Source organism: Scomber japonicus, chromosome 13 (genome assembly GCF_027409825.1).
Source record: "Scomber japonicus isolate fScoJap1 chromosome 13, fScoJap1.pri, whole genome shotgun sequence".
NCBI classification, from domain to species: Eukaryota; Metazoa; Chordata; class Actinopteri; order Scombriformes; family Scombridae; genus Scomber; species Scomber japonicus.
The window spans coordinates 17302424-17326571 of NC_070590.1; the positions used below are offsets into that span (position 1 = coordinate 17302424).

The 24148-nt window shown below is 39.1% G+C and overlaps 2 protein-coding genes across 2 annotated transcripts; both read left to right on the forward strand.

The window, feature by feature from the left end:
• tmem135 (transmembrane protein 135) lies at positions 1–7417 on the forward strand. Its single transcript, XM_053332286.1, has 15 exons — positions 1–165; positions 618–745; positions 2080–2172; positions 2365–2398; positions 2497–2562; positions 3005–3051; positions 3158–3199; positions 3290–3466; positions 3556–3625; positions 3753–3920; positions 4227–4290; positions 4392–4468; positions 5129–5227; positions 5312–5379; positions 5492–7417. The coding sequence occupies exons 1-15, from the start codon at positions 28–30 to the stop codon at positions 5640–5642; spliced, it is 1422 nt and encodes a 473-aa protein (XP_053188261.1). The 5' UTR covers positions 1–27; the 3' UTR covers positions 5643–7417.
• A 1699-nt stretch (positions 7418–9116) lies between these two features.
• On the forward strand, positions 9117–20822 carry ltn1 (listerin E3 ubiquitin protein ligase 1). The gene is made up of 32 exons (XM_053332284.1): positions 9117–9230; positions 9443–9649; positions 9827–9925; positions 10210–10440; positions 10539–10591; positions 10710–10890; positions 11119–11292; positions 11455–11645; positions 12025–12172; positions 12271–12528; positions 12711–13019; positions 13294–13512; positions 13650–13691; positions 13790–13976; positions 14130–14369; positions 14451–14604; positions 14781–14931; positions 15090–15300; positions 15412–15568; positions 15913–16026; positions 16128–16255; positions 16346–16481; positions 16575–16719; positions 17032–17242; positions 17544–17781; positions 17944–18021; positions 18159–18345; positions 18563–18728; positions 18844–19064; positions 19713–19907; positions 20005–20172; positions 20338–20822. Exons 1-32 carry the CDS (start codon positions 9189–9191, stop codon positions 20398–20400), a joined length of 5304 nt encoding a protein of 1767 aa, XP_053188259.1. The 5' UTR covers positions 9117–9188; the 3' UTR covers positions 20401–20822.
• The last annotated feature ends 3326 nt before the right edge of the window (positions 20823–24148 follow it).

Consider the following 24148-nt stretch of genomic DNA (forward strand, 5'->3'; position numbering starts at 1 on the left):
CCTGCTGCTGGTCGTCACTGAGCAGACATGGCTGCTCTCAGTAAGATACCCCACAGTTGCTACGAGATCGGTCATACCTGGAGCCCGTCGTGTGTGCAGTCCGCCGTGGATGTAACTAGGGGTGCTCTGGAGGTCTCCTTCAAAATATACGCCCCTCTTTATCTGGTAAGCGTTACCCTTTGATTGCAGGGATAGTTCGACTGTGAAGCTAAAGTTAGCTAACGTTAGGCTAACTAGTTCTGGTTGGACGTCGTAAAGATTAGACACTTGGCTAGCTTTAAGTTTAAGTTTATGGATATGCACAAAGTTTAAAAAACACACTGCATTAAGAGTGTTTCACACATCTCTGTATGATAGTCAGTTATGCTAATTAAACAATAAGTCAGTCTGCTGAAAACTGGAAACAATATTTGGCTTGCACACCGAATTCCAGTGTTAGTTAAATCCAGTTTAGTCAAGTTCCCATTTCAGTTTTTGGTGTCACATGATGAAACTCATCTTGTATCTTCACATCTTTAGTTGACATAGTTTCCAAAGGTAAAGTTAGCCTTGGTCAAACAACAGGTTTTCTCAGTTCTTGTGCTGTAAATTGTGACAGCAACCTCTATGTGTTGCAGATAGCAGCAATCCTCAGGAGAAGGAAGAAGGATTACTATATAAAACGACTTCTCCCTGAGATCCTACAGTCTACCTCTTTTCTCACTGCCAATGGAGGTCTCTACATTGTTTTCTTCTGCATTCTCAGGTTAGTAGATGTCTGTACACACACTTTCTCACTGCTCCATTGTAGTTTTTCTCTTTTTTGATTCTCAGCTTCTGATGATTCAGGGTTAAGGAAAACAAAAATATTGACGTCATAGCAACAACCTTTTATTTTGCAATTTCACTGATATTTCTTCCACTTCCAGATCAAAACACTATTGTCATACTTGTCACATCTGCCTATATTAACAAGGACGCTCCAGAGACTCACTGAACACAGTTTAACATTCGTGACCCCCCCCTCCTCCTCATGTTGACACTGTCATCCCCCATGACCCCAACCCAAATCCTTTCACTGCTCATGCCTAAACCTAACCAAGTGTGTGGTGAAGATACAGAGTCTGCAGATGGTCACAGCACTTGGTCCTGCACCTCTACTAAATGTTTGTAATTAGACGCATGCTGCTGAGAGGCACCTCCCAAAGTAACACAGCACAGACAACTGCTCTGTTGTACATAGTTCTGTTTTTATTTTAGATGGGCTAAATATGTTTTTATATTTACAATGTGGCTTATTTTACAACAACAACAACAACAACAACAACACAATAAAACATCAGAACACTTGTATGTGGAATTATGCTAGTGTGTTCTTATATTTAAAAAGCATAATATTTGTTTGTTCATTTAAGTTACATGTCACATTTGAAGCTTTGAATCTAAGAAGTGTACTCAGAGTCCTGAAGGTAATAACAAACTTCAGGTGACACTCGTCCTTCTTGCTTATTCACTTTTTTTTTTTTGGTGTCTGTCTTGTGTGAGTATTAACAAGGGTTAACACTCTTTAATATTTCATCAATTCTAATTGATGAAAAAACAGAGAAACTGCCAAATTAGAATATCAATATTTACATTTCCCTTAAATTTTCCCTTAACCTTGATTGGAAGCTGTAATCAGAAGCCAACTTCAAGTGTTGTATCCCAGCAGACAGCTCAGTTGAAATTTAAGATTTTCAGAAGCTAAATTGATGCAGCTTTGGTCTAGTATGTCATTGGAATGTAATTGTTATTGTAATTTACTAAGCAAATTTACACACGCTCATAAACTAAACATCCTTTAAGTGTTGTTGACCAGATGGTAGCTCTGAGTCAGCCCAAGGTTTTTGGAGTTGCTTTTAAAAAAAGAAGGAAAATAAAGATGGGACTAAGATCTGACTAAAACATTGCTTCTTAAGAGAAACTCAGTGCTGACTGCACTTGAGTCCATTATTTCAGGTTAAGAAAAACACACATGTACACACACACACACACACACACACACACACACACACACACACACACACAGAATGAAATAACAAGGTATTTTTCTGATTTAAGGAAACTGTTGGGAGGGTTTTACTCCTGGTCCGCTGGGTTTGGCTCGGCACTGCCCGCCTCCTACATTGCTATCCTTGTGGAGCGCAAGAGCAGGTGAGATTCTTCACCCTCTGCTTTCTATATTTAGCTTACATCCCCTTCTCTCTCTCTGAAAGGCCACCTATGTTTTGAAATGAAAAAAAGTACAACACTGCAAAAATGGCATATACATTTTGGAGTTATTTAAGTTATTAGATATATCTGAAGTATTTGAAATATTGACTGTGTGTTTGTTGCTCCTGCTAGGAGAGGACTGCTGACAATATACATGACAAATCTTGTAAGAGCTTTTCTGTTTATTTAAACATATTTTTGTTGTATGTAACATACACATAACATACACATAACGTACATGTAACAGAGTGTTCTTGTTTTTAGGCCACTGAGACCTTATTCCGTATGGCAGTGACAAGAGGGCTCATCAAACCCATTAAACACGGCGAGGTAAGAGGAGAGGGAGGTTTGGCCGAGCTGAAAGTGAATTAAACTATTTGCTACAGAAGGTCAGGGAGAGGACAACAGAGTGTGCTCAGTTTTCTGACGCATGTTGCCAGTGTAAAAATGTTTCAACACAGATAAATGTGCTTGTGTCCTCAAATATTATCAAAGATTTGTTTTCAGATGTATCCAGTTAAGTACATTTTTGTTACTTGATAGTAGTAGTAGTTTGTGTTTCTTGAAGATAATGTATGTAATTGTTGTCTTGGTTTGAAGATATGTTCAGTGACAGTTTTTTAGAAGGGCAAACAAATAAACAAGTGGCCACTGATGACCTTCATGTGTTTATTGACTCTCTCAGTCATGGTGATGAAATAAGTCACATGGTTAGAACTTTATGTTTCACTCACTGTCCTGGTTCCCTCTGTCTGTCTCTGCTTCCCATTAGGTGCTCCTGTTCTGCATTACTGCGTCTCTCTACATGTTCTTCTTCAGGTCAGAGCAGCACAGATTGCTGTGGTGAAATGTGCAACACTGATCAGTTTATTATTATGAAACGAGAGCTGATGTTTCAAGTTAAAATGTATGTTTCATACTGCAGGAATAAAGATGGTCTGAAAGGCTTTGCATTCTCTGCATTAAAGTAAGCCCCACTTCCCATTGACGTCTGTATTTATATAGTTGATGGTGTTGTTGCAAAACTTATAGAAGTGGTATGCGTTTTCTGTAACAGGTTCATCATTGGAAAGGAAGAGCTTCCATCTCACTCTGTCGTGGCAGAGCACACTCACACAAGGCCCCATGAGATGACAGCTGCTGTAGAAACTGATGATGCACAGGCGCCTGCAGAAAGGCCAAAGCCCAGGAGGAAAACTCTGATAGCCTACACCAGGGAACTGCTAGAATCAATGTGAGGACATAGACACAAAAAAATCATGGACTTGTACAGGGTGCACAGTATTTACTCTTTAAAAAAATGTTTTTTCTTTAATAATTCAGATGCAAACATGGTCCAAGACACAGATGTTGTAAACATTATCAGGACAACTGCATTTCCTACTGTGTAAAAGTAAGACATGTTTTTTACACAAGAGATTACACTTTGTGTAGATGGATTTATAATGCTCAAATTCTACATTATTATATGAAAATAATGTAATATAATTATATAAGATTTTTGTCTTTTTTCTGTCTAGGGTTTTGTCAGGATGTTCAGTGTTGGGTACTTGATTCAGTGTTGTCTTAAAGTGCCCTCAGCATTCAGGCAGATGTTCTCTAAACCCTCGCGGCTCCCCTCTGTCTTCTACAACAAAGAGAACTTCCAGCTAGGGGCCTTTCTAGGTTCTTTTGTCAGTATCTACAAGGTGTGTTTTATACTAACTGTTTTTTTCCTATAGCAACATTACATTTTTTAAAAATCTTTTACTATTTTTTTTTCGTACTGGCTTCAGTTCTTGATTTAGGGTGCAAAAATATTTGCAAACAATTGTGTCAAAATATCAGAATATATAATCCCTACAATGTGTATTCTGTTACCCACCTTCTTAAAGACATATTTGATTTGAAATCTTTTTTCTCATATTTTCACAGCCATTCCCCATTTCTTTCCTATTTTTGTATGTGTTGTGATGTCATGTGAGTATTATATGGTTTATTTTTCTGTCATTCAGGGAACAAGCTGCTTGCTGCGCTGGATGCGTGATATTGACGATGAGCTCCATGCACTGGTAGCTGGTAAGACAAGATAGTGTAAACTGTCAAATAAAGTCATCTGATTGTGTCACGTGTCAGCTGCTAGACAATGGTCTCTTTTCCTTTCTCCTCTGTCTATCAAGGCTTTCTGGCTGGAACCTCAATGTTCTTCTACAAAAGCACGTCGATATCCATGTATCTCTTCTCAAAGCTGGTGGAGGTAAAAGAAAAATCCATGTATTCATATATACAGTAGATTCATATATAGGATCACAGAAACAAGTGCTACTGATTGGAGTAAACACAAAAGTAAATAAAAAAAAAATCAACCCAAGTGATAAATAACCAACCAGTAGCCATTGTACATCTGTGTACAAATGCAGCAGGTCCGTTAAATTTCTCCCTGATTTTTAACTTTTGTATTGATACAAGACATTGTTTCCTGATCAGGGTACGACGATGAATTAGTACAGCTGATGATCTTCCCTTTCAGCTTATTTTTTGTAGCATGTTTTGTCTAGTCTACCACTGTGTTTTTGAAACCAGTATCAGTTATTTTGACAGTAGTAGTGTCACTTCAGAATGATCTCTCTGATTAAGGCACAGCATTTAAAGCAGCCTCTTATGAATGGACTGCACACTGTAGACATAGATATGTGTAACAACTTCATACCCTTGTATGTATGACTTTACTTGCAATGTGATAGCTTTTATTCAGATGTAGAGATGTTTTGATCTTTGTTCCCTAGTTGACAGATTGCTACAACATAAAATGAACTTGAATGGCATGTTGGTATCTGGTACAGAGGTATCTTGTCTGTATCTTATCTGGACTTGGCAGTTTATCATTAACAGCATGTGGAATAATCTCTGTTTTTAGACTATGTACTTCAAGGGCATTGAGGCCGGCCGGTTCCCTTATTTTCCTCATGCAGATACAGTCATATACGCCATCTCCACTGCTATCTGTTTTCAAGCTGTAAGTAACACATACACAAACATGCATGCCTACCCACATTTTTCTGCTGAGTAACGAAACAAAGTATGACTTATTGTTACGCAGGCTGTGATGGAAGTGCAGAACCTCAGGCCTTCATACTGGAAGTTTCTGCTGCGTTTAACTAAGGGCAGGTAATGATATTTATTGTGGAACCTGTCACTATGTATCTATATCAGAGAAAAGTGGCTACTTGATTTATTAACAGATATATTCATTTTTTGAAAATTCTGTCTCCTCTCCTAGGTTTGCCGTGATGAACCGACAGGTGCTGGATATGTTTGGGACTCAGGCCTCCAGGGACTTTAAAGGCTTTGTTCCCAAACTGGACCCACGTTACGTCACAGTGCCCAGCCAAACAGTGCTTCCACCAGGAGCCGACATCCAACTGGGATGACGTGGCACCAGGCTTTGCAAGGGGCTTTAGGGTTACCACAATTTGAAAAGGACAGCTAGGCTGTTTTGTCTGACTGGCTTATGGATTTTTTTTTAAAGGTGTTAGCAGCTCAGAAGTGGTGGTGTTGTATTATGAAATGGGATAATCTTTGGAGGATGTAAAGGCCCAAGATCTGAACAAAGCAGGGTGTCCTGAGTGTCAAGTGTTGCATAAACCCACTTACTGCCAGGGATTGAACACATACAGGTAATTGGTAAAATAAATTAAACACATAAATTCATAAAAAATGACAGTTGTTTTGTTAGTGGTACTGCCCTATTAAAACTCAGTAGTAGAAGGCAAATACTAATAAGAACACCATCTGAATGAGGAACATAAATCAACTGATTCTTTTATTTTTTTGGACAACAAATTTTACAGGATGACATTAACGTGTTCTGTAATTTATAGATGGTAGAGGTAAGGGACATACTGAATTAGTTCACAAATCACCAAAAAAACTCTAAAGTTTTTTTTTTTTTGGGATCAAAAAATAATTCAGAATGCAACATTCCTTAAATGATTGTGTTTCTTCATTTTACATGTTTCCTGTTATTTGTGTGCTTGCTTTCGTGTCAGATGGTGAAACTCGCTTATGTTTTTGTAACAGGCACAATGACACCTGTATTTGATTTAAGAGGAGCAAGAATTCAAGATTATTACTCCTAGATCATTTCTGAATGTGTACTTTTCAAGATCGGTGCAATTGATGAGAACTAGAATGATGTAATCTTATCAATATTTTAGTCTGTAGTAGACAATGAGAGGTATATTCAGATTCATGATGTAAAAAGAACAAGTGGTAAGTAAACAGATGATTTCACAAATTCAGTGATATTTGAATGCAAGTCTTTTCTCTGTACTCACATTGGAAGTTTTTAGGTGGCACTTGATTATAATGATTGCAATGGAGTGAGCCACCCTAATGGATACTTCAAGGGGTAAAAGAACACGTGCACAATTTAACCTTTTACAAAACAGTAAAGGGCAGTAACTACAGCAAAGAAATATATAGAAAATCTGATTCATATGTACTGGTTTTAATAGTGGAAACCACAGTGAGACTCCTGTTTATATGCACACAAAACTGATTATTGGGAGAAATCATGAGAATGCATTGCTTTAACATGATTACTATAAAACTTGTATTTACAGCTTCCAGATTGGGAATCACATTTCTCACTCACTGTAATTTTATTAAGAAGTTGGCATATTTTAACAGTATGAAAAAGTTCATATTATATAAGAAACATAATTATATGTTATGCTACAGTTTAAAGAGATGATTTGGTCAGGGCTTGATGAGAAAGTCAATGGGAGACTGGAGTAAAACTGTTTCATGTACTGTGTGCATTTGTCAAATCCGGTGTTAACTGTGCAGACTAATTTTGACTAATTTACTCTTAAGTTAAAGAGTTCAGCTGACTTTGTATTGAATTATTTTGATCACAAAATATTTTCCAGGTCTAGAACTGAACTGTTGTCATATTCATACACTTTCTGACTTCAAGTTTCACATATGGTTTCAGTCCAATGCTTTTCCACTTCTGGATTACAGAGAAAACATTACTGTTAACATTTTGTGGTTTGAGCTCATACAATATAAAATGCTATTGGTTGTCAATCAAAGATGTATTATATATAATTTAAAATCCACATTTATTGAAATGCTGTTTACACAGATATTTGGTGCCACACACAAGAAGTGTTTCTGTGAATAAAAAGCACACATCTCAGTTTGTTTTTGTTTTTGTCTCTGAGACATAAGGATGAATGCCAATTTTTTGTCTCTTAAACCTTTCATGTTCTCTGAAAAGTGTGTGTTACATCTCTTTCTTAGAATTAAGTCACAGTGGTTCTGAAGTGAATGAAATAAGGATGATGATGATTACTTCTGTGGTCCATGTAACATTTCTAAATGCATGTTACACCATTCTTCATTACAAATGTGAAATTACTGCATACAATTGAACTATAAAATAATTTAATTCTCTTCTTCTTGTACACATCTCGTATATCTGGCAGTTATTTAAGTCAGTTTGTTTATATTAAAATATATATTTTTGATTGCTGTTCATGTCTTGTTTGTGCCTCTTCAGAGATCTTACATGATTTTGATGGAGGGGAATTTTTGTTTAATGTTGATTTTTACAAAAGAGCAGAGTTCTATACTCGGATCCTGATTTTCCTCTAGTGCTGCCATCAGTCCAAAATTCCCACATGTACTCAAGAAATTTAATAGACCGTTTGCTATGAAACTTAGTGACTGCATTCATACATCCAGAGGGAATTTAATGTCACCCTTAGGCCAAAATATATTTCTCACCTGACAAAGAATCATGTTTGATTTACAGCACTGCAATGTCTGCATGTGTTGATAGAGGGCAGCGACGAGTCGACAATGCTTTTAACATGCATACAAATGGACAAAAAGAAGAGCTCCATAACGGAAGTAAGTGATTTCACATTCAGAGTAGAAGCATGTACCCCTGACAAGGATAATGATGATGATAATAATAATTATTATTATTATAACAATAATAAACAATAATATTATTAATAATAAGAGTACGGTTTAGAACCTGCTCTATGTGTAAAGTGCCTTGAGATGACTTTGTTGTGATTTGGCGCTATACAAATAAAGGTTGATTGATTGATTGAATGATAATAATAATACGTTAAATTTATATAGCGCCTTTCACAAACCATAGGACGCTTTACAGAGAGAGAGCAAAAAACCCCAGATCAGATCAAAATAAGACTATGCAGAGGAGGATGAAGAGAAATGTTTTTAACTCAGACTTGAATGTGTAAATGGAGAGCGAGAGGGGGAGTAGGGACTCAGGAGTTCAGTTTTCAGAAATTACAGTAAGTACAGAAATGGTTAAATCAATGAATGCAGAAATGTATAAAGCCTCTAAGCGAGCATGGGGAAACAATTTTTGTGAGAAAAAAACTTGGACGCAAAACTTTCAGGTGTGCACCAGAAACGTTCATGTTGGCACCAGAAAGTGTATCGTGAGCATGCGAAAGTTTCTGGTGCTCACCATAGACTGTATAAAAGAAAAGATTTTATTTTATTTTTGCAAGTTTTCTTCCTCGCATTTGATTTACCTAAGGGACTCTGTGGATATTTAGAAATAAATGTAGAAATATACATGAATAAATGTAGAACTACATAAATAAATCAATACATTTGAAAGGTTATTTATGTAAATCTCTTATGTTTATTTTGTTTGTGTTTGTTTTTATGTCTGTGTTTAAGTGATGTTCATGATATTTATGTTGTTATTTATTATGTCTATGTTATTGTTTTTTTTTTTGTATGTTTATGTTCACATATTGTTTCACAAGATAGCCAAGATGCAGCTTTATTTTGAAAGCTGTAGACAGGAAGTAGTCAATTCCGGAACTTCTTGGTCTTTCACTCTCTACATCAACTCCTCTAGCACAACTGATTGCTACGTTACCATAGGAAACTGAAACTTTAAATGTTGATACGTGGCCATGGGGGGTAAGAATAAACAGCGAACTAAAGGAAATGTTCGGGTAAGTACACATTTCTGTAATGTTCGGTGTTAAAAGGTCAAGGCTAGCTACAAATCCCGAGCACAAGCTAAACGTTTAACTTAACGTAAACTGCTAACGTTAACTTACATGTGACTGTCTCCGTCGTTTCATAACTAACCATTTCTCCTGTCTAACGTGACTATTATTTGAGGATTTTTCTCTGTAACGACGCGTTTCTGTCCTGACACCAGCCATCCAGTAGCGGCCGGGCTGCGGAGTTGTTGACACGGGAAGGTGGTGTCATCCCGGGGTTTGTGGGCTTTGACTCCACGGTCACTTCGGAGTTGAGTTATGTCCCAGCTGTCCACGGCGCAGAGGAGATAGACAACCTGGTAGATGCTGATTTCCGCCTGGTGCTCAGGAAACTCTCCAAAAGAGATGGAGTAACTAGACTGAAAGTGAGTTTCAACCTCAACTTTTGTCTTCTGAAGGGATTTTCTGCTGGGGCATAACTAGGAGCGCACACACACAGAGGGGAAACACAGGGTGCAAGTCTCTCATTGGATGTGCTGAAGTCATCCAAGCTGTGTTTATGGTCGAGGTGTGTGTGTATTGATGCTGTGTACACTTTCCAGGCTGTCCAGGACTTTGGGTCCATGTGTCAGGAGCGGGACGCTGAAGATGTTAAAGGGGTACTGCCATTCTGGCCAAGGATTTACTGCAAGATATCAGTGGTGAGCTGGTCATTCACCACATGTTCATGGAATTATTTACTTGTATTAGTTGTTTAACATTCTGGACATGGTGCATGTAAATGGGCTGGATATCCCTTCTGATTAATTTTAATTTGATTGAATTTAGTGTGATTTGTTTATTTATTCAGTTACATCAGATATACATATGGCAGAAAGCACTTCTGAGTGGGAACTTACATTTCAGTGGGACTGAAATGTGTGTGCATATCTGTGTTTCAGGTGTATTCACATAAGGTGAATTTTATCTTTCTTTTGTTTGTCAGGACCATGATCGCCGTATCAGGGAGGCCACCCAGCAGGCCTTTGAACAGCTGGTGCTGAAAGTGCGTCGCAGCTTGGCGCCCTTTCTGAAGAGCTTAATGGGCCATTGGATTTTGTCCCAGTGTGACACCTACACACCTGCAGCCTCTGCTGCATGCCAGGCCTTTCAGGCTGCCTTCTCACCACCCAAACAGCCTGAGGCTCTCAGTTTTTGCAAAGATGAGATCCTTAACGTGAGTAGTAGTGGTAGCTTTAATAAGATTTATGTGAATTGCACTGTAATCTAATGTGCTAAATTTAATACCAAAATTGTCTTATCATGACATTACAGGTCCTTCAAGATATTTTGTTAAAGGAAACTGCAGACACACTGAGTGATCCACAGTAAGCTAACAGTTTGGCTTATTATATTTTCTGTGCCCATTCCTCTTACTGTGTTGGCACAAGGATAATATATTCTTTCAGACTCTTTGGTGAGACAGTGTTTCTCTCTGTTCTTTAGAAGTGTGACAGAGGAGGAGAGAGAAGCCAAATATGTGCGCATGCTGACCAGCTCTCTTCTGGGGGTGAAGAGACTGCTTTCCCTGCTGCCCCAGGATGACAGGATGGCCCTGGAGCAAAGACTAGCTCAACTTGTTACATCTGGGAAGTTCTGGAAGTACAGCAAACACAAGACACCACAGGTAGCGGCATTGAATAAGACTGCACTACTTATAACAAAGGTTGAAATGCACATGCGTGTAACAAAGCAATACATGAAATGTTAATTTGTCAAAAGCACATACGGTAGTTTACTTTCACTTAAAGCAAACATGGTATTAAGTATTTATTCTTCCACTTTGAATTTCCATAACTACATTTGACGGTAACATAAAAAAAGTTGAATTACATTTATTTGTATTTGTCCACAGGTGCGAGGGGCATTTTTTGAGATGGTGTGTGCTCTGTGTGAGTTTACTCCAGGACTTGTCCAGGCCGAAGCAGCACGATTCTGCCCTGCAGTCCTCCTCAGCATCGACGACACAGATCCTTTAGTGTTGCCTCCCGTGTGGGAAGCTGTTCTACATGTTGTGTCTACCATCCCTGTAAGCATTATGTTTTGGTCATTGAGTGTGATGATTATGGTCATGAGTGCCAGTGTCCATCTACACATTCATACTGTAGATTTGTAGATGTTTAATTTTTGTTCATCCTTTAGTTTATAGTTAAGTTGCATCTAATCTCAGATTTTATGCTCCTGTTTTCAGGACTGCTGGACACACGTGAATGCTAAGAAGGGCTTCTTACCTAAACTTTGGGCTTTACTAAAAGAGGGAGGCAAAGGCATGGCTAAAGCACTCCACCCCAATTTAATGCCACTCCTTAGCAAACTGCCACAACAGGTTACTGATCCAACCTTGGACTTCTACACCACTTTCTTCACTTCACTCATACACGGGTAATTTATTTATGTTTGTGAGTGTATACTTGGGCAGGGTGATAATTCAATAGTATCATTATCAAATTTTGAGTGAACTGTTTTGTAACAATAAGCACATATTGTAATATCATAGAAAAATATTGAGAAAACTCTAGGGGTCAAATAAAAAAAGTCTGTACATAATTTAATTATAAATTGAGAAAGTTAGTAAATTGAGCCAGTGGAACAAAGTTCATCGGGCAATAATTTAATTATATTGTCCACATTTGCCATATTATCTATATTGCCATAAAGTAATACACATGTTACTCTTGTCAATACCATGATATTGATTTCAACCACAACAGAATTCACATATCACACTCTATAATCTTTAGTGATTGTGTGTTTGTTTCAGTCTGTCCAGTGAGCGTGCAGCAACAAGCCCATCAGAGAGTGCAGTTATAGTGACTTCTGCGGTTGAGTGCTTGAGGTACTGCATACTGCACAATACAGGGGAGGAGGAGGATCAGAGAAGAATACGGACAATGTTTATTTCACAGCAGGTGAAAGCCCTTTTAAATTCCTTCCTTTCCTTTATGTCAAATCTACCAAGAAGTCCCTACCATTCTGACATTGTTTTGTTTTTTGTTTGTTTTTGTAGCTCTTACCACTTCTAGAAAGAGCTCTTGAAAATTCCTCCCTTCAGAATGGCCCTCTTTTTCTTTTGGTCACTGAACTTCTCGTTTCCTGGGAGAAGAGGGCAGGTGTACATAGTGGGAGTGAAGCTAACGAGAGCAAAGAAGTCTTTCAAGGACTCCTGGCAGATTTCTGGGAGGGTCTTGGTCTTCTTTTTGTGCGTTATGCAGACAATGAGGAAGCAGATCCACAGGCTTTGGAAGGGGTAGCTACCATGCTGCAGGTGAGTTGGCCTTTGGAGAATCTCTGATTCAGATACGCCCCTCTGAAATCTCCATGTTGACATTGAGGATACATCAAATCTAAATGGCTGTCAGAGCCATTAATGTGTTAAAACGTTTCCAAACAGAAACAGAAAAAATAATGCCTAAATAAATCTATTCTCACTTTCTTTTATTTCTCCAGGTGATGCGTTACCCTGAGAGAGTAAACAGAAAGCACGTCCAGAAGAAGAAATCTGTCAAGATCTCTTTGTCTAAGACAGAAGTCAATGAGAGAAGTGGAGTTGAGGGGGATGGTGTTGAAAAGCCTTTTCAGACAGTGTCGGACCTTGTGAATGAAACATTTGGATCCCCACAGACAGAGCATTTTGAGGATGTAGTGTGCCAGCTGGCACAACTATGCTTGGTGCATGTGAATGAGAAAAAGTCAGAGAGACATCTTGTTTTCCTCTCTCTACTCCTGCGGTCTTTTCACACACCCAGGGTCCTCAGTGTAAGTCTGATTTTGACAATTACAGATAAAACTGTATGTCTGTGTTCAAATCTATGAAACATAAAACTGAAAGGGTTGAGTTCAGTATAAAAACTTGTTGTATGCTTTGAAATATTGCTGGCAGCAATGTTAAGAATTGACCATTTTTAATTTATGGGCTTAAAGATATAAACACACTGGCATGGCCCTTTTGAATTCAATAATGGAAAAAAGCAAGGTTTTAGAAAAGCTTATAACTCCTTAATGCAATTGACTTTTTCCTTAAATGTCTTAGAAACTGGTTGAATTCGATGACAAAATAACAAAGGATGGTGAGAAGAAGGACGAGGTGAATGTGAACAATCCAGCGGTGCAGTTCCTGCTGGAGCGAGTGGTGGTGTGGCTGGCTGAGAAGGACCGCAGTGACACAGAGCACCTGGTGGAAATGGTGTTCAGCTCACTCTGCTGCTGTAGCCAGCAAGAGGCCACCCGCATCCTCAACCACATCACCACGGTAACATAAGATCTTGATGTCAAAACATACTACCTGATGTTGTTTCACGTTTCTGCATTATGATTACTCTTGTGTTGAAAGATTTACTAATTTATGTGTTGAGGTTTCTTTGCAGTTATACATGCTCTTTTTTTCAGATGAATCTACAATGGGGAATTATCCTGCAAATCATACAGAGGGTATGTGTTGTTCTACATTCAGACAACGTGTTACTTATCTATACATCAAATTTCCATGATAATAAATGTATATTCTACTTTGCTGTTCATCCTGTCAGGCATGTGCAGATGCTGAGACTCTTAAGAGCTATAGGGATTGGCTGAAAGGTTCAGTTCTGGGTGAGCAACTCTTGGGATTGACTAAGGAGCTGTGTAATGTGGGATGCAATTCCAGTTCTGTCTCTTCTAGTAGCAGACCCAGTTGGACTCTCATCAGCCTCGTCCTCTCTCAGCACCACAACAATGGTGAATAAAACTTTTCACACACACCATACAAATTATTATGTTTTAGTGGCATTTTTGTCAGTGTTGAGAAAAGTATGTTTTTGCTAGGCTCTGAAAGCACATTGAATTTATCAGTCTCTGTATAATCATCTTTTTTTGTTTTTGAATGTGCAGAGCCTCTGATAGGGGAGGTATACATGGAGAAGATCTTAGAGAAGCTCCACGCCACTCTGTCTGAGACTAAAAGTCTGTCAGACGCAGGCAATATGGAGCCACTCATCTCCTTTATCTGTGATGTGGCCTCCACATTCTTCTCTTCTGTACAAGACTGTCTCCTACTACAGTCTGCTGAGGAGCTCTTGCTCACTGTCTTCCAGCTCATCGCCCAAGATCAAACACACACTCACCTGTCTGGTAGGTTCTTACAAAGTGCATATATACACTCATACTTGACATCCCTGCTAAATAACTAATTTGTGTCTGTTGCTTTGAAAGACTCACTTTTAGAGAAGCTGAAGAAAGCATTTGTAGCTGGGGTCCAGTCATTGGTCCAACACTCTGAATATGAGGCTAATGAGGGTGGTTTCCTGCACAGTGCAGCCCTTTGGGTGATGAACCAACTAGTCACTGTCTCTCTGGACATTAAAAGGTAACCAAACACTCTCTTTTATGTAGTGTTTAAAACCCCAAGCTGGATTGTCAGTTATCCTTCTCCAACTTTGGGCCTGTTCAGTGTGTTTGAATAGTTGCAACCATATTTAAGAAACTGTCCAAAGGCTTTGTTGTGGTTTTAAGTTTCTCAGACTTCTTGGTGTTCTGTTTTAGTTTACAGGTTCTAGTTCTGGCTGTACAGAAGATAGTGGAGACAATCATCTCTGTCTGCGATCAGGACTCCCACCTTCTTATCAAGTTCTTTACCTATTTGACACCCAGCCAAACCGGATGGAGCAGAATCAGACAGGCCTTACCTCCCCAGGTAAGCCAAGGCAGCCAATTCATTGTCCTTCAGTTACTACTATATTGGTCATGATGAACACACCTGCAGTCAGCTGTGTAATGATTCTGTCTTGATTAATCCTATGTACAAAATGCTTGACATTCATGTATTGTGCTTCCCCATCATATGTCCTTCAGTGGGTTAAGGTCCCTTTACTGGACAGCCGTTATCGAGGAGTTTGTGAAAAACCCTCCATGGACATCTGGAAGTGTAAGGTGTCAAACAAATTGCCGGCCCACCTGTGTGCCTGTGCCCTATTAGGGAAGGTGATCCGGACTGCTACAGTTGTACCTTGTGACCAAAATAAGGCTAACTATCCTTCACACTTGCCAAACCTTAAGCACACAGGTAAACAAACACATGACATGTTCTATTTTCTTCTCTGACTTTATGTTTCTCATTCTCTCTACAATCTAGGACACTTTAATATGTTTGTATTTGTATGTCTTTGTTTGGCAGTTGCAGAATTGCTGTATGCGTTGCAGTGGTGTAAGGAGGTGGAGTACAGCCCCACTGTAGTGTCTGCCTATCACAGCCTGCTGACTGACTGGGGGTTGTCACAAGGACTGCACAGCCTGGTTCCAACAACAGACCTGTTGGAGACCCTCTACTCAAGGTTAGGATCACACATTGATTTCTGACTAACAAGAAAGTAATGTAGTACTTCACAGACTAAGTGGAACCAAACCCACACTTGATCAACTCATGTAATAATAATCTTCATGAAGCCTCCTCCAAAGACATGGGCATGATAATTTGTTGGACTATACATTATCTGGCAATCAATAAAAGTAGTTGATTACAAAAAAAACAGTGGGGATGGAGTATGAAAATTGATTGTTGAAGGCATATCTTAAATAAATGTATCAGCTTCTGAAGAAACAAGACAAAATAAATCATGAGTTATTGCCAGGCCTGGTATCCACTGAATATACTGTGTATTGTGTTGTTAACCTGTAGGTCAGTAGAGCTCGGAGGTCTTTGGTCCTTGACTTTAGAAGACTACATCGACACCAACAACTTGGAAGACACTCACAGTGCAAGCTTGAGGAAGCTCTACGGCAGTGCAGATAGGTCAATACTTTATTTTAATAATAATGATTTTACAATGGAAGCTGATGTGTGGCCACTCTTACTACTTTGTTGTATATTGAAAATGTTCTGTGTTTGGTCAGTTTGTTCCCAGGGTCTGAAAGCAAACTGAGCACACTCCAGGTCCTCTGCTCCTACATGACCAAAGACGACAGAGAGACTCTTGTAGCGTTGGCTGCTTCTGGAATAATCAACTGGCAAGACAATGAGAGTGAGAATACACACACAAACTCATAAAAGTGCTTACATCAACATTTTGGGATTAACCAGGCAAATGATTATGTTGGGCATTCTGTTACAGATGTGTCTGGGTGTCTGGCTGTACTGCTGTGTTGTCTACAAGCTGATACACATGTAGAAGAGGAGGTTGTGCAGGCTGTCCTGGCCACCATGATGGAGTGGAGGAACAGCAAAGAGGACTGGTTCCTCTTCAGCAGGTAATCACAGCATACAATACAAACCTTAACACACTATGTTTTCTTGATATTTCCTACAGGCCTAGCTACATTTGTCACATCTGTGTGTTTCAGTGACCTGTCCCAAGCAACTACAGATCAGTTGAGTCTTACTGTGGAGATGATGCGTTTCCTGTCATGGCTGGTGCCTAACTGTTCAACAGGACTGGGGAACAGCCAGTGGGACTTCTTGCTCTGCTCTATGTTAGCCTGGTTGGAGGTGAGATGTAAATCATACTTTTTTTTGTGTGTGTGACTTTAAGGTCTTAGGCCAGGGATAGTTACAGAGTAGTTTCTCCAATAGCTGCTTAGGATTCAGCTATGAATGCTCTGAAGCAGGGTAGATGCCTGCCATGGATTGTTGATTTCTTGAACCCAGGTCTTGTGGTAGTTAAGAGCACTCACTATGCTACTCTGCTGCCCACTAATAAAGCTTTTGGCAATAAATGTTCACCAACTGTATTTTTATTTATGTTTTGTATCTGCTGTCCCTCATTATCTTCGACTTTACTTTGCTTGCTTCCAAACTCAGACTGCCAGTGATAATGTGAGTAGTCTGTGGAACCCATGGGTGCAGCTGTTTGTGTGTGAGAACACTGCACTAATAGTGGAGCTGAATGACTTCTTTGCATCACCCTCACCCGATGTATTGGAGAAGCTACCAGAACTGGCAAGTGAATGGTCAGACTTCTTCGTAGAAGGAATCTACAATCTGCTGTTGCCTCTGCCTGTCAGCATCACAGGTATGTGTGTTAGCTTTATTCTACGAGGGTATGACGGGGTATGCTGATACATGTGTTTTTCATTTAGCATCACTAGGTTATAAGATAGTTGGTGAATGGAGAGCATTTAGTAAAATAAAATGTAGTCTAATGTAACAGCCCTGTAATAAGTCATATCTTCATGAGGTTTACAATATTCAGTTTTTGTTGTTCTAACTTAATGCTAGTTTTGGAGACTGTAAATCTTACAATTCAACATCAACACAAACTGTTGTGATTTAATGAGTCAAAATGCTTTTGTCTGTTTGCTGTCTAAATGCAGAAGCCTTCACTGAACCAGACGACCCCACGTTTCCTCTAGCAGTGCTGGAGTCAGTCGGTGTGGCTTTGAATTATGTGCCTATGCAGCAGCTGAACCAAAACTCCCTGCCAGCACGATTCATAGCGGGCCAGAAGACAAACCTGCCAGAGCCTCTTCAGACGCTCCTCAACACCTTCTGTCCTCTGCTGTTGTTTAAGGCCAGGCCTCTGCAAATCACTGTATACCACTTGTTAGAAAAGTAAGGGATTAGTTTGACAGTATGTGTCATTGTGCACGCTTGCAAATATTGCTGACTTTTCCTTAAATTAACAGAAGAAATGTCTTAAAATTCTGTTTGGCATACCAAAAATGTTGTGGGTTATAAAACTGAGAAACATGTATATGTATTTTTTCAATCCAGAGTCATGCCTCAGCTGCCTGTATGTGATGGAGAAGGAGACAATAACAAGCCTGAAGATGATAGAGATGAGCCATGTCTGTAAGTAAAAGTGGAAGTCACATTTGTTATAACGAGTGGTTTCTACAGTAGGTGTTGTCACACGAGGTGTGCAAACATCCTTTTGTACTATAGGTGATGTATAAATAATTATTTTAATTTTTGATTTTTGTGCTCAGCTCTCCTCCAGCCTCTCTGATGGCCATCCTGTCAACCTGTGAGGAGCTGTGTGACAATATCCTGGCTGGCCTTCAAGTAGGAGAGTTTGCAGTGGTCCAGTCTCTCAGTGTAGAGTACTCCTGCATCCTGGGCTACTTACTAGCCTGGAAGCTACTCCTCATCTTTTTCAAATCCTCACCCTCTCATGTGAGTCATGACAAGTCCTGGTCCAAGATGATCAGATATTTTTCACAATATAGTTGATTGGTTCTGGTTGTGACTATAAAGTTTTAATGTACGAGAGTATGCTGAAACAAATAGATTTGTACTTTCAATTGAGAGTGCTGGCTTTGATGTGAGGGAAGAGCAATGTTGATATCAAAGTATTGTCACAATAATGAATGCTCTTCTGATTTGTTTTTAGCTACGCGCCCATTATGCCCAGTATCTTAAGAGAAGCTGCTCCCTTAACAAGCTCCTCCTTCATCTTTTCAAACTGATGCCTGAGAATCCCATCTACCCAGGTCAGGGGTCTGACTCAAAGGAGAACAAAACCTTCTTTACAGAAAGCCTGTCTCTGGTTGTTGATGGTAAAAACAACACATACGTGCATACACACTCGCACACACACCAGCACAATATCTGTCCATGGCCCGTAAAATATAAACAAGCTTAGATTGCCTTCCTGTGTTTTCTTGCCTACAGACAGCGACCGTGTTGAGCGAGAGCTCCCTCACCTGGCTTGTAGCGTATACTACAGCACAGTGCAGGACCTGCCTGCCATGGTTCGGCTGTGGTGGAATAGCCAGGAGAAGAGAGTGAGCGCAGCTGTGGAGAAGTTCACCATTAAATATATCAGCCCTGTTCTGTCAGCCCAGGAGATCTCATCTGTCCAGTCCAGCACTCAAATGTTTGACAGCATGACTGTAAGTTAACAAGTACATGATCTCTCTGTGTATCTGCAACTTTTCCAGTTCTCAGTCATTTTTTAGACTTAAATATTCCTTAAATTGTTAAATTTAAATGAAGCAGTCAAATCATTTATCTGCCAAGCTCAGTTTTATTTCTATACACTTTGTTTTAAAACAGAGAAATAATTTACAGTTTGAGCTGCAATTTAATGTCTCTATTGTTTCTGAATTTGGTACAGCCACAGCAGCATCAGGATATTGAAAATTGAAGTCTTCTGTTTTTGGAAAAATTATAACAGTAATTAATTGTTGAATTTTTCAGGTCTTTTTGTTTTTAATTGATCTTATCTTTGTCTTTTATTTATCTCTGCATTCCTCCTGTATCAGAGTCTCATTTCTGCATAGATTATCTGCAGGAAATTGCAAAAAGTTAATAGGGATCATAAACATTTAAATCCTGTGGTACAGCACCTGCATCACATTTGCAATATAATGACGCAGTAACAATGGATCCTTTGAAATACATTAACTTTTATTGGAGGGTAATGCATTCAGTTCATCAAGTGTGATCCTAGCTCCTTGATTGTTGAGTATTATCTGACTGTAAGAGGCCCCATGGCACAGGCAAGCACAGTATTTATTTATTTATCTTATTGCCCCCAGGTGAAGGCCCGCTCTGCAGCACGGGAGGTGATTGCTACCTATTCTGTGGATGATATCTTCATTGAGTTGGTGATTCAGCTACCACAGAATTACCCTCTAGGCTCCATCACTGTAGAGAGTGGGAGGCGCGTGGGTGTTGCTGTACAGCAGTGGAGGAATTGGATGCTGCAACTGAGCACCTACCTCACACATCAGGTAGAAATACAACACAAACATAGAGTGGATATAAGTATGTCGGCACTGTTCCCCAACCTGATGCCTAATTACTGTATGTGTGTGTGTGTGTGTTCAGAATGGCAGCATAATGGAAGGCCTGGCTCTGTGGAAGAACAACGTGGATAAGCGTTTTGAGGGAATAGAGGATTGTATGATCTGCTTCTCTGTTATTCATGGCTCCAACTATTCCCTGCCCAAGAAGGCTTGTCGCACCTGCAAAAAGAAATTCCACTCAGCATGTCTGGTGAGTTATATATGTCAACAGTATTTTACACCCAGTGGTTTTCAGTGCCTTCTCTGCACATTTTAGCTATTTACATAGATAAACCCACCACTGGTGATATAACACTTTTTATAACACTTTTTTTGTGTTTATTTATACTGATATATTTTTCTCATTTTCCTACAGTTCAAATGGTTTACTTCCAGCAATAAGTCCACCTGTCCACTGTGCAGAGAAACCTTCTTCTAACACAGTCTGATGACCATGGCTGAAAGGGTAACAGATGGATTTGCAAAATCAAAATTAAGAAACCCATCTATTAAATCAGTGTAAACATTGAAATGTTCTGTGAGGCTTCTGACTTAAATGGCAGGCATTATTTGGTTCAGAGGAAGTCTGAACTAAAGTACAGTAAAATCTAGTACTAAATATATTTTAGTGACTTATGTTCATATTCATTAGCGTTGATTGATAAGCTTTAATAAGTTTATTTCCAACACTTCACTGTATATGTGCAGTATTGAGTTTTAATATTTTTTGTGGACTTAAATTGTTTTAAAATTTTGAAACATCCAGATGTGTAGAGGCTGAGTCACAAAGTTGGGAAACCAAAAATGGTCAGATGCTTTGGTTGTTTATAAGCATCTGTTGAATTGAGTTATTTAACAAACTTTGAAGAAAAAAAAGTCAACAATGCGATGTCCAAGACAGGTTTCACAACTATTTCCTAATATTTAGGAGTGTAAAGAGATTATGTCTGATTAGTGACATGTTTTATGCCATTGAGACATGGTGGGAACTTCTTTTGGGAGTTTTAATTTCAAAATGCAGATGCTTACAAATATTAAACCTAATTGTATGTGTCTGCCCTTGTGCCTGCATATACAGCTGTAAATGATGCTGGAAACTAAATAAAATACATTTGGATGGAATAAAATGGATTCAATTTTTTTTGACTTAGCTGTCAGTAAAGGGGCGAGTTGGTAAACAGATATACACTTAGGGCCTGATTTACTAAAGGTCTGCATGTGTAAAAACGAGTGCAAACTTGACATCACCCGCAAAAAATGTGCAAGCTGATCTACTAACCCAGCGCACTGAGGTTTGCGTCTTTCAAATGTGCAAGATAATACCCGCTGTCCATTCAGTTTGTCATAATGAATATGTAATATGGGGCGTTTCAACCCCAGTGTGCAAAATACAGGGGGGAGAAAATGCAAATATGTTATTTAGCACACGCATTGTGATTTACCAAACCTGAAGGTATTATTTCTGACGCTAACTGCGTCTATAAATAATACCTTTGAAGGACAGCTATTAACCAGCTGCTCACTGCGCTCAGATGACTTTTGTCACTGTGGAGAGGAGGAGACAGAGGCACAATGAAATCACAATGCGTGTGCTAAATAACATATTTGCATTTTCTCCTCCCTGTATTTTGCACACTGGTTTTGAAACGCCCCATATTACATATTCATTATGACAAACTAAATGGACAGCGTGTATTATCTTGCACATTTGAAAGACGCAAACCTCAGTGCGCTATATAGCCAAGATCCTAAAATGCTTATCTCTACCAGAGAAACATGTCTACATCCAGTTACCTCAAAAATAAAAAATGCTATAAGGCAAATGAGGGAACCAATGGAAGGACAGATTAGCACTCTGTCCAAGCTGGCGCACTCCCTAACTACTGAGGGAGCTCACTCGTTGACTCAATAACAACTCAATAGCACTCCGACACTATACCCACCATATCCTTATCAGGTGGGAAAAGAACACCAACCCACAGCCGCACCTGCAAACAAACATACAATAAGAACTCCTCTGGATCTACGTTATCCCGCAGGAGCTCTCAGTATGTTGCGACCCAGGCTCAAGGGTAGCAACATAGAGGTATCAAACAGCAGCCATGGTTTGCAAAGCAAAGTTTAATGCAAACAGAAGATACAGAAAGTGGTGGCTGGTAGCACTACTGCTGATCCTGTCTGCAATTTGTGTGTGAGAGAGTGAGAGAGTGTGGCTTGAAAGGCTTTAAAGGACCATCCAGGAGTGCCAGGAATCAGGAAGTGATGGGAGGGGTGCCAGGTTAGCTTGAAAATACAAGGGAGACAGCAGTTTTGAACATAAGTAATATATCTATGTGAATAGTAATGTCAAAGGTTTATATACATATAGTGTGTATCATAATCAGTAGCCTTTGATGACTTACTAGAAACTAGTTTTTAATGGCTCTGCATAACAACACAACAGCTCAACATGATCTGAGGTGCAAGGCCGAGTACAGAGTGAAGTAAAATGCATACATTTTCCTGATGGCTGATTTGTGTAATACAGAACTATGCATATGCAGGGATTTATAAATCTGGCACAGAGGCTGTTTATGCATATTTTTGTTTTATGCATACACTGACTTTCAATCCCTTGAATCCACAAAGTTTTATACATCTGGCCCCAGGTGTATTGTTGTGCTCATGATCATTAAATCCCTTTGCCAAAGATAGCTGCTTACCTAATTATGTTAATGGCAATCATTGTATAGGATATTGTAATTTCCACAACTTAATTCTGCAAGTAAGACTTAATCGTCACAAAAGAAACACTCTGAAGGAATTAATACTTACACAGCTTAAAGGATAAACCTCAAGGGAATTAACACATGGTAAAAGATTCAGTTCCTAATGGGACGACTAGCTGTCCTTTGCTAAAAACAAACAAAAGGTATATCTCTAACCTCTGGATAATGTCTATATTGTATTTTGGAAGAGTCTACTTACTGTACACTTAGTTTCTGCTGTGATAATAAAATTTAGGTCAACAAATGTGACATTTAAGGTTTGATATTGCCGTATCTGACACAACTTTATTCAAAGTCAACTGCAAAGAAACCCAAGTGCTTTCATGAACTGTTATGTTAACCTGAGCCTCTAATTACAGTTCTGTGGTATTTCCATATAACTATCACTGTAAGTTAGCCTGTGCCAGTTTCCAAGAAAAGACTGTAATTAGCCTCAGCCTGTGACTACTGGCACCAGTCTCCCATACTCATTTATCTCGGGTCCACCTCCTCCTCATGTTGAATAATTTATCTGTTTAATGCAGGCTTGCTCTGATCACAGTTGTTCCTATGGACTTAATTATGACAGATTAAGCATGATCAATGAATTAATCCCTATAATTTTGGTCTGCTGCCTGTGTGTGTGTGCAAGCGTGTGTGCATTTGTAATTCATTATTATGGTCAAAATGTATCAATACATACAGCCAGCATCCATCATCATCTGACCTTGACCTTTTTAATAGCCATTGATCTGTTTGCCCAGCATAAATATTTATACTGAAATCCCCCTCTTGCACAAGTTTTGACACACACACGTGTGCGTGCACACTCTCACACAGACACATATATATACACACACACACGTACATGTACACACACACATACACGTACACACACAGACAGCCTCAAATCTTATTGCTCATTATCTGCTTGATTAAGCAGTGGTGCAAATGTTATGAACCACAGTACAGTCCTGTGTGCTTTCATAATATAGGTCAGCCCTAACCAGAAGATGGCAGTATGATCACAAGACACCACTGAGAAAATAAAACTTCTTTTTTCTTACAGTTTGGTACTCTTTAGAGAGATTAAATTACCTACAAAGATCAAACCTTCATTGTTACGTTATGTGTTTCATGTTGCTGCTTTTCAGACAAATACGTTTTTTCATTTCATCCAAATGATTAATAGGGAATTAAAAATAAATACATTAATGAAGGATCCCACAGGGATTATTAATGTGTCATCTTTAATTATCGAATTAATTTGATGAATAAATTCAATCACAATGCTGGAATCTGATATGACAGTCGGACACCCAGTTTAATTGTTACCAACAAACTTGACTGGGATGATATGATATAAATAGATTTTTAGGGAGAAATGCAAACCAAGATGGAAATCAGTGGTATCAACCAATCTGAAAATGGCTGAAAACA

Coding starts and splice junctions, on each gene's coding strand:
- tmem135 (XM_053332286.1), top strand. CDS start 28: ATGGCTGCTCTCAGTAAGATACCCCACAGTTGCTACGAGATCGGTCAT. Junction 3,467..3,555: donor AGGGAACTGCTAGAATCAAT/GTGAGGACATAG, acceptor TTAATAATTCAG/ATGCAAACATGGTCCAAGAC. Junction 5,380..5,491: donor CTGCGTTTAACTAAGGGCAG/GTAATGATATTT, acceptor CTCCTCTCCTAG/GTTTGCCGTGATGAACCGAC.
- ltn1 (XM_053332284.1), top strand. CDS start 9,189: ATGGGGGGTAAGAATAAACAGCGAACTAAAGGAAATGTTCGG. Junction 15,569..15,912: donor TTGGAGACCCTCTACTCAAG/GTTAGGATCACA, acceptor GTTAACCTGTAG/GTCAGTAGAGCTCGGAGGTC. Junction 17,243..17,543: donor TCTGCCTGTCAGCATCACAG/GTATGTGTGTTA, acceptor GTCTAAATGCAG/AAGCCTTCACTGAACCAGAC.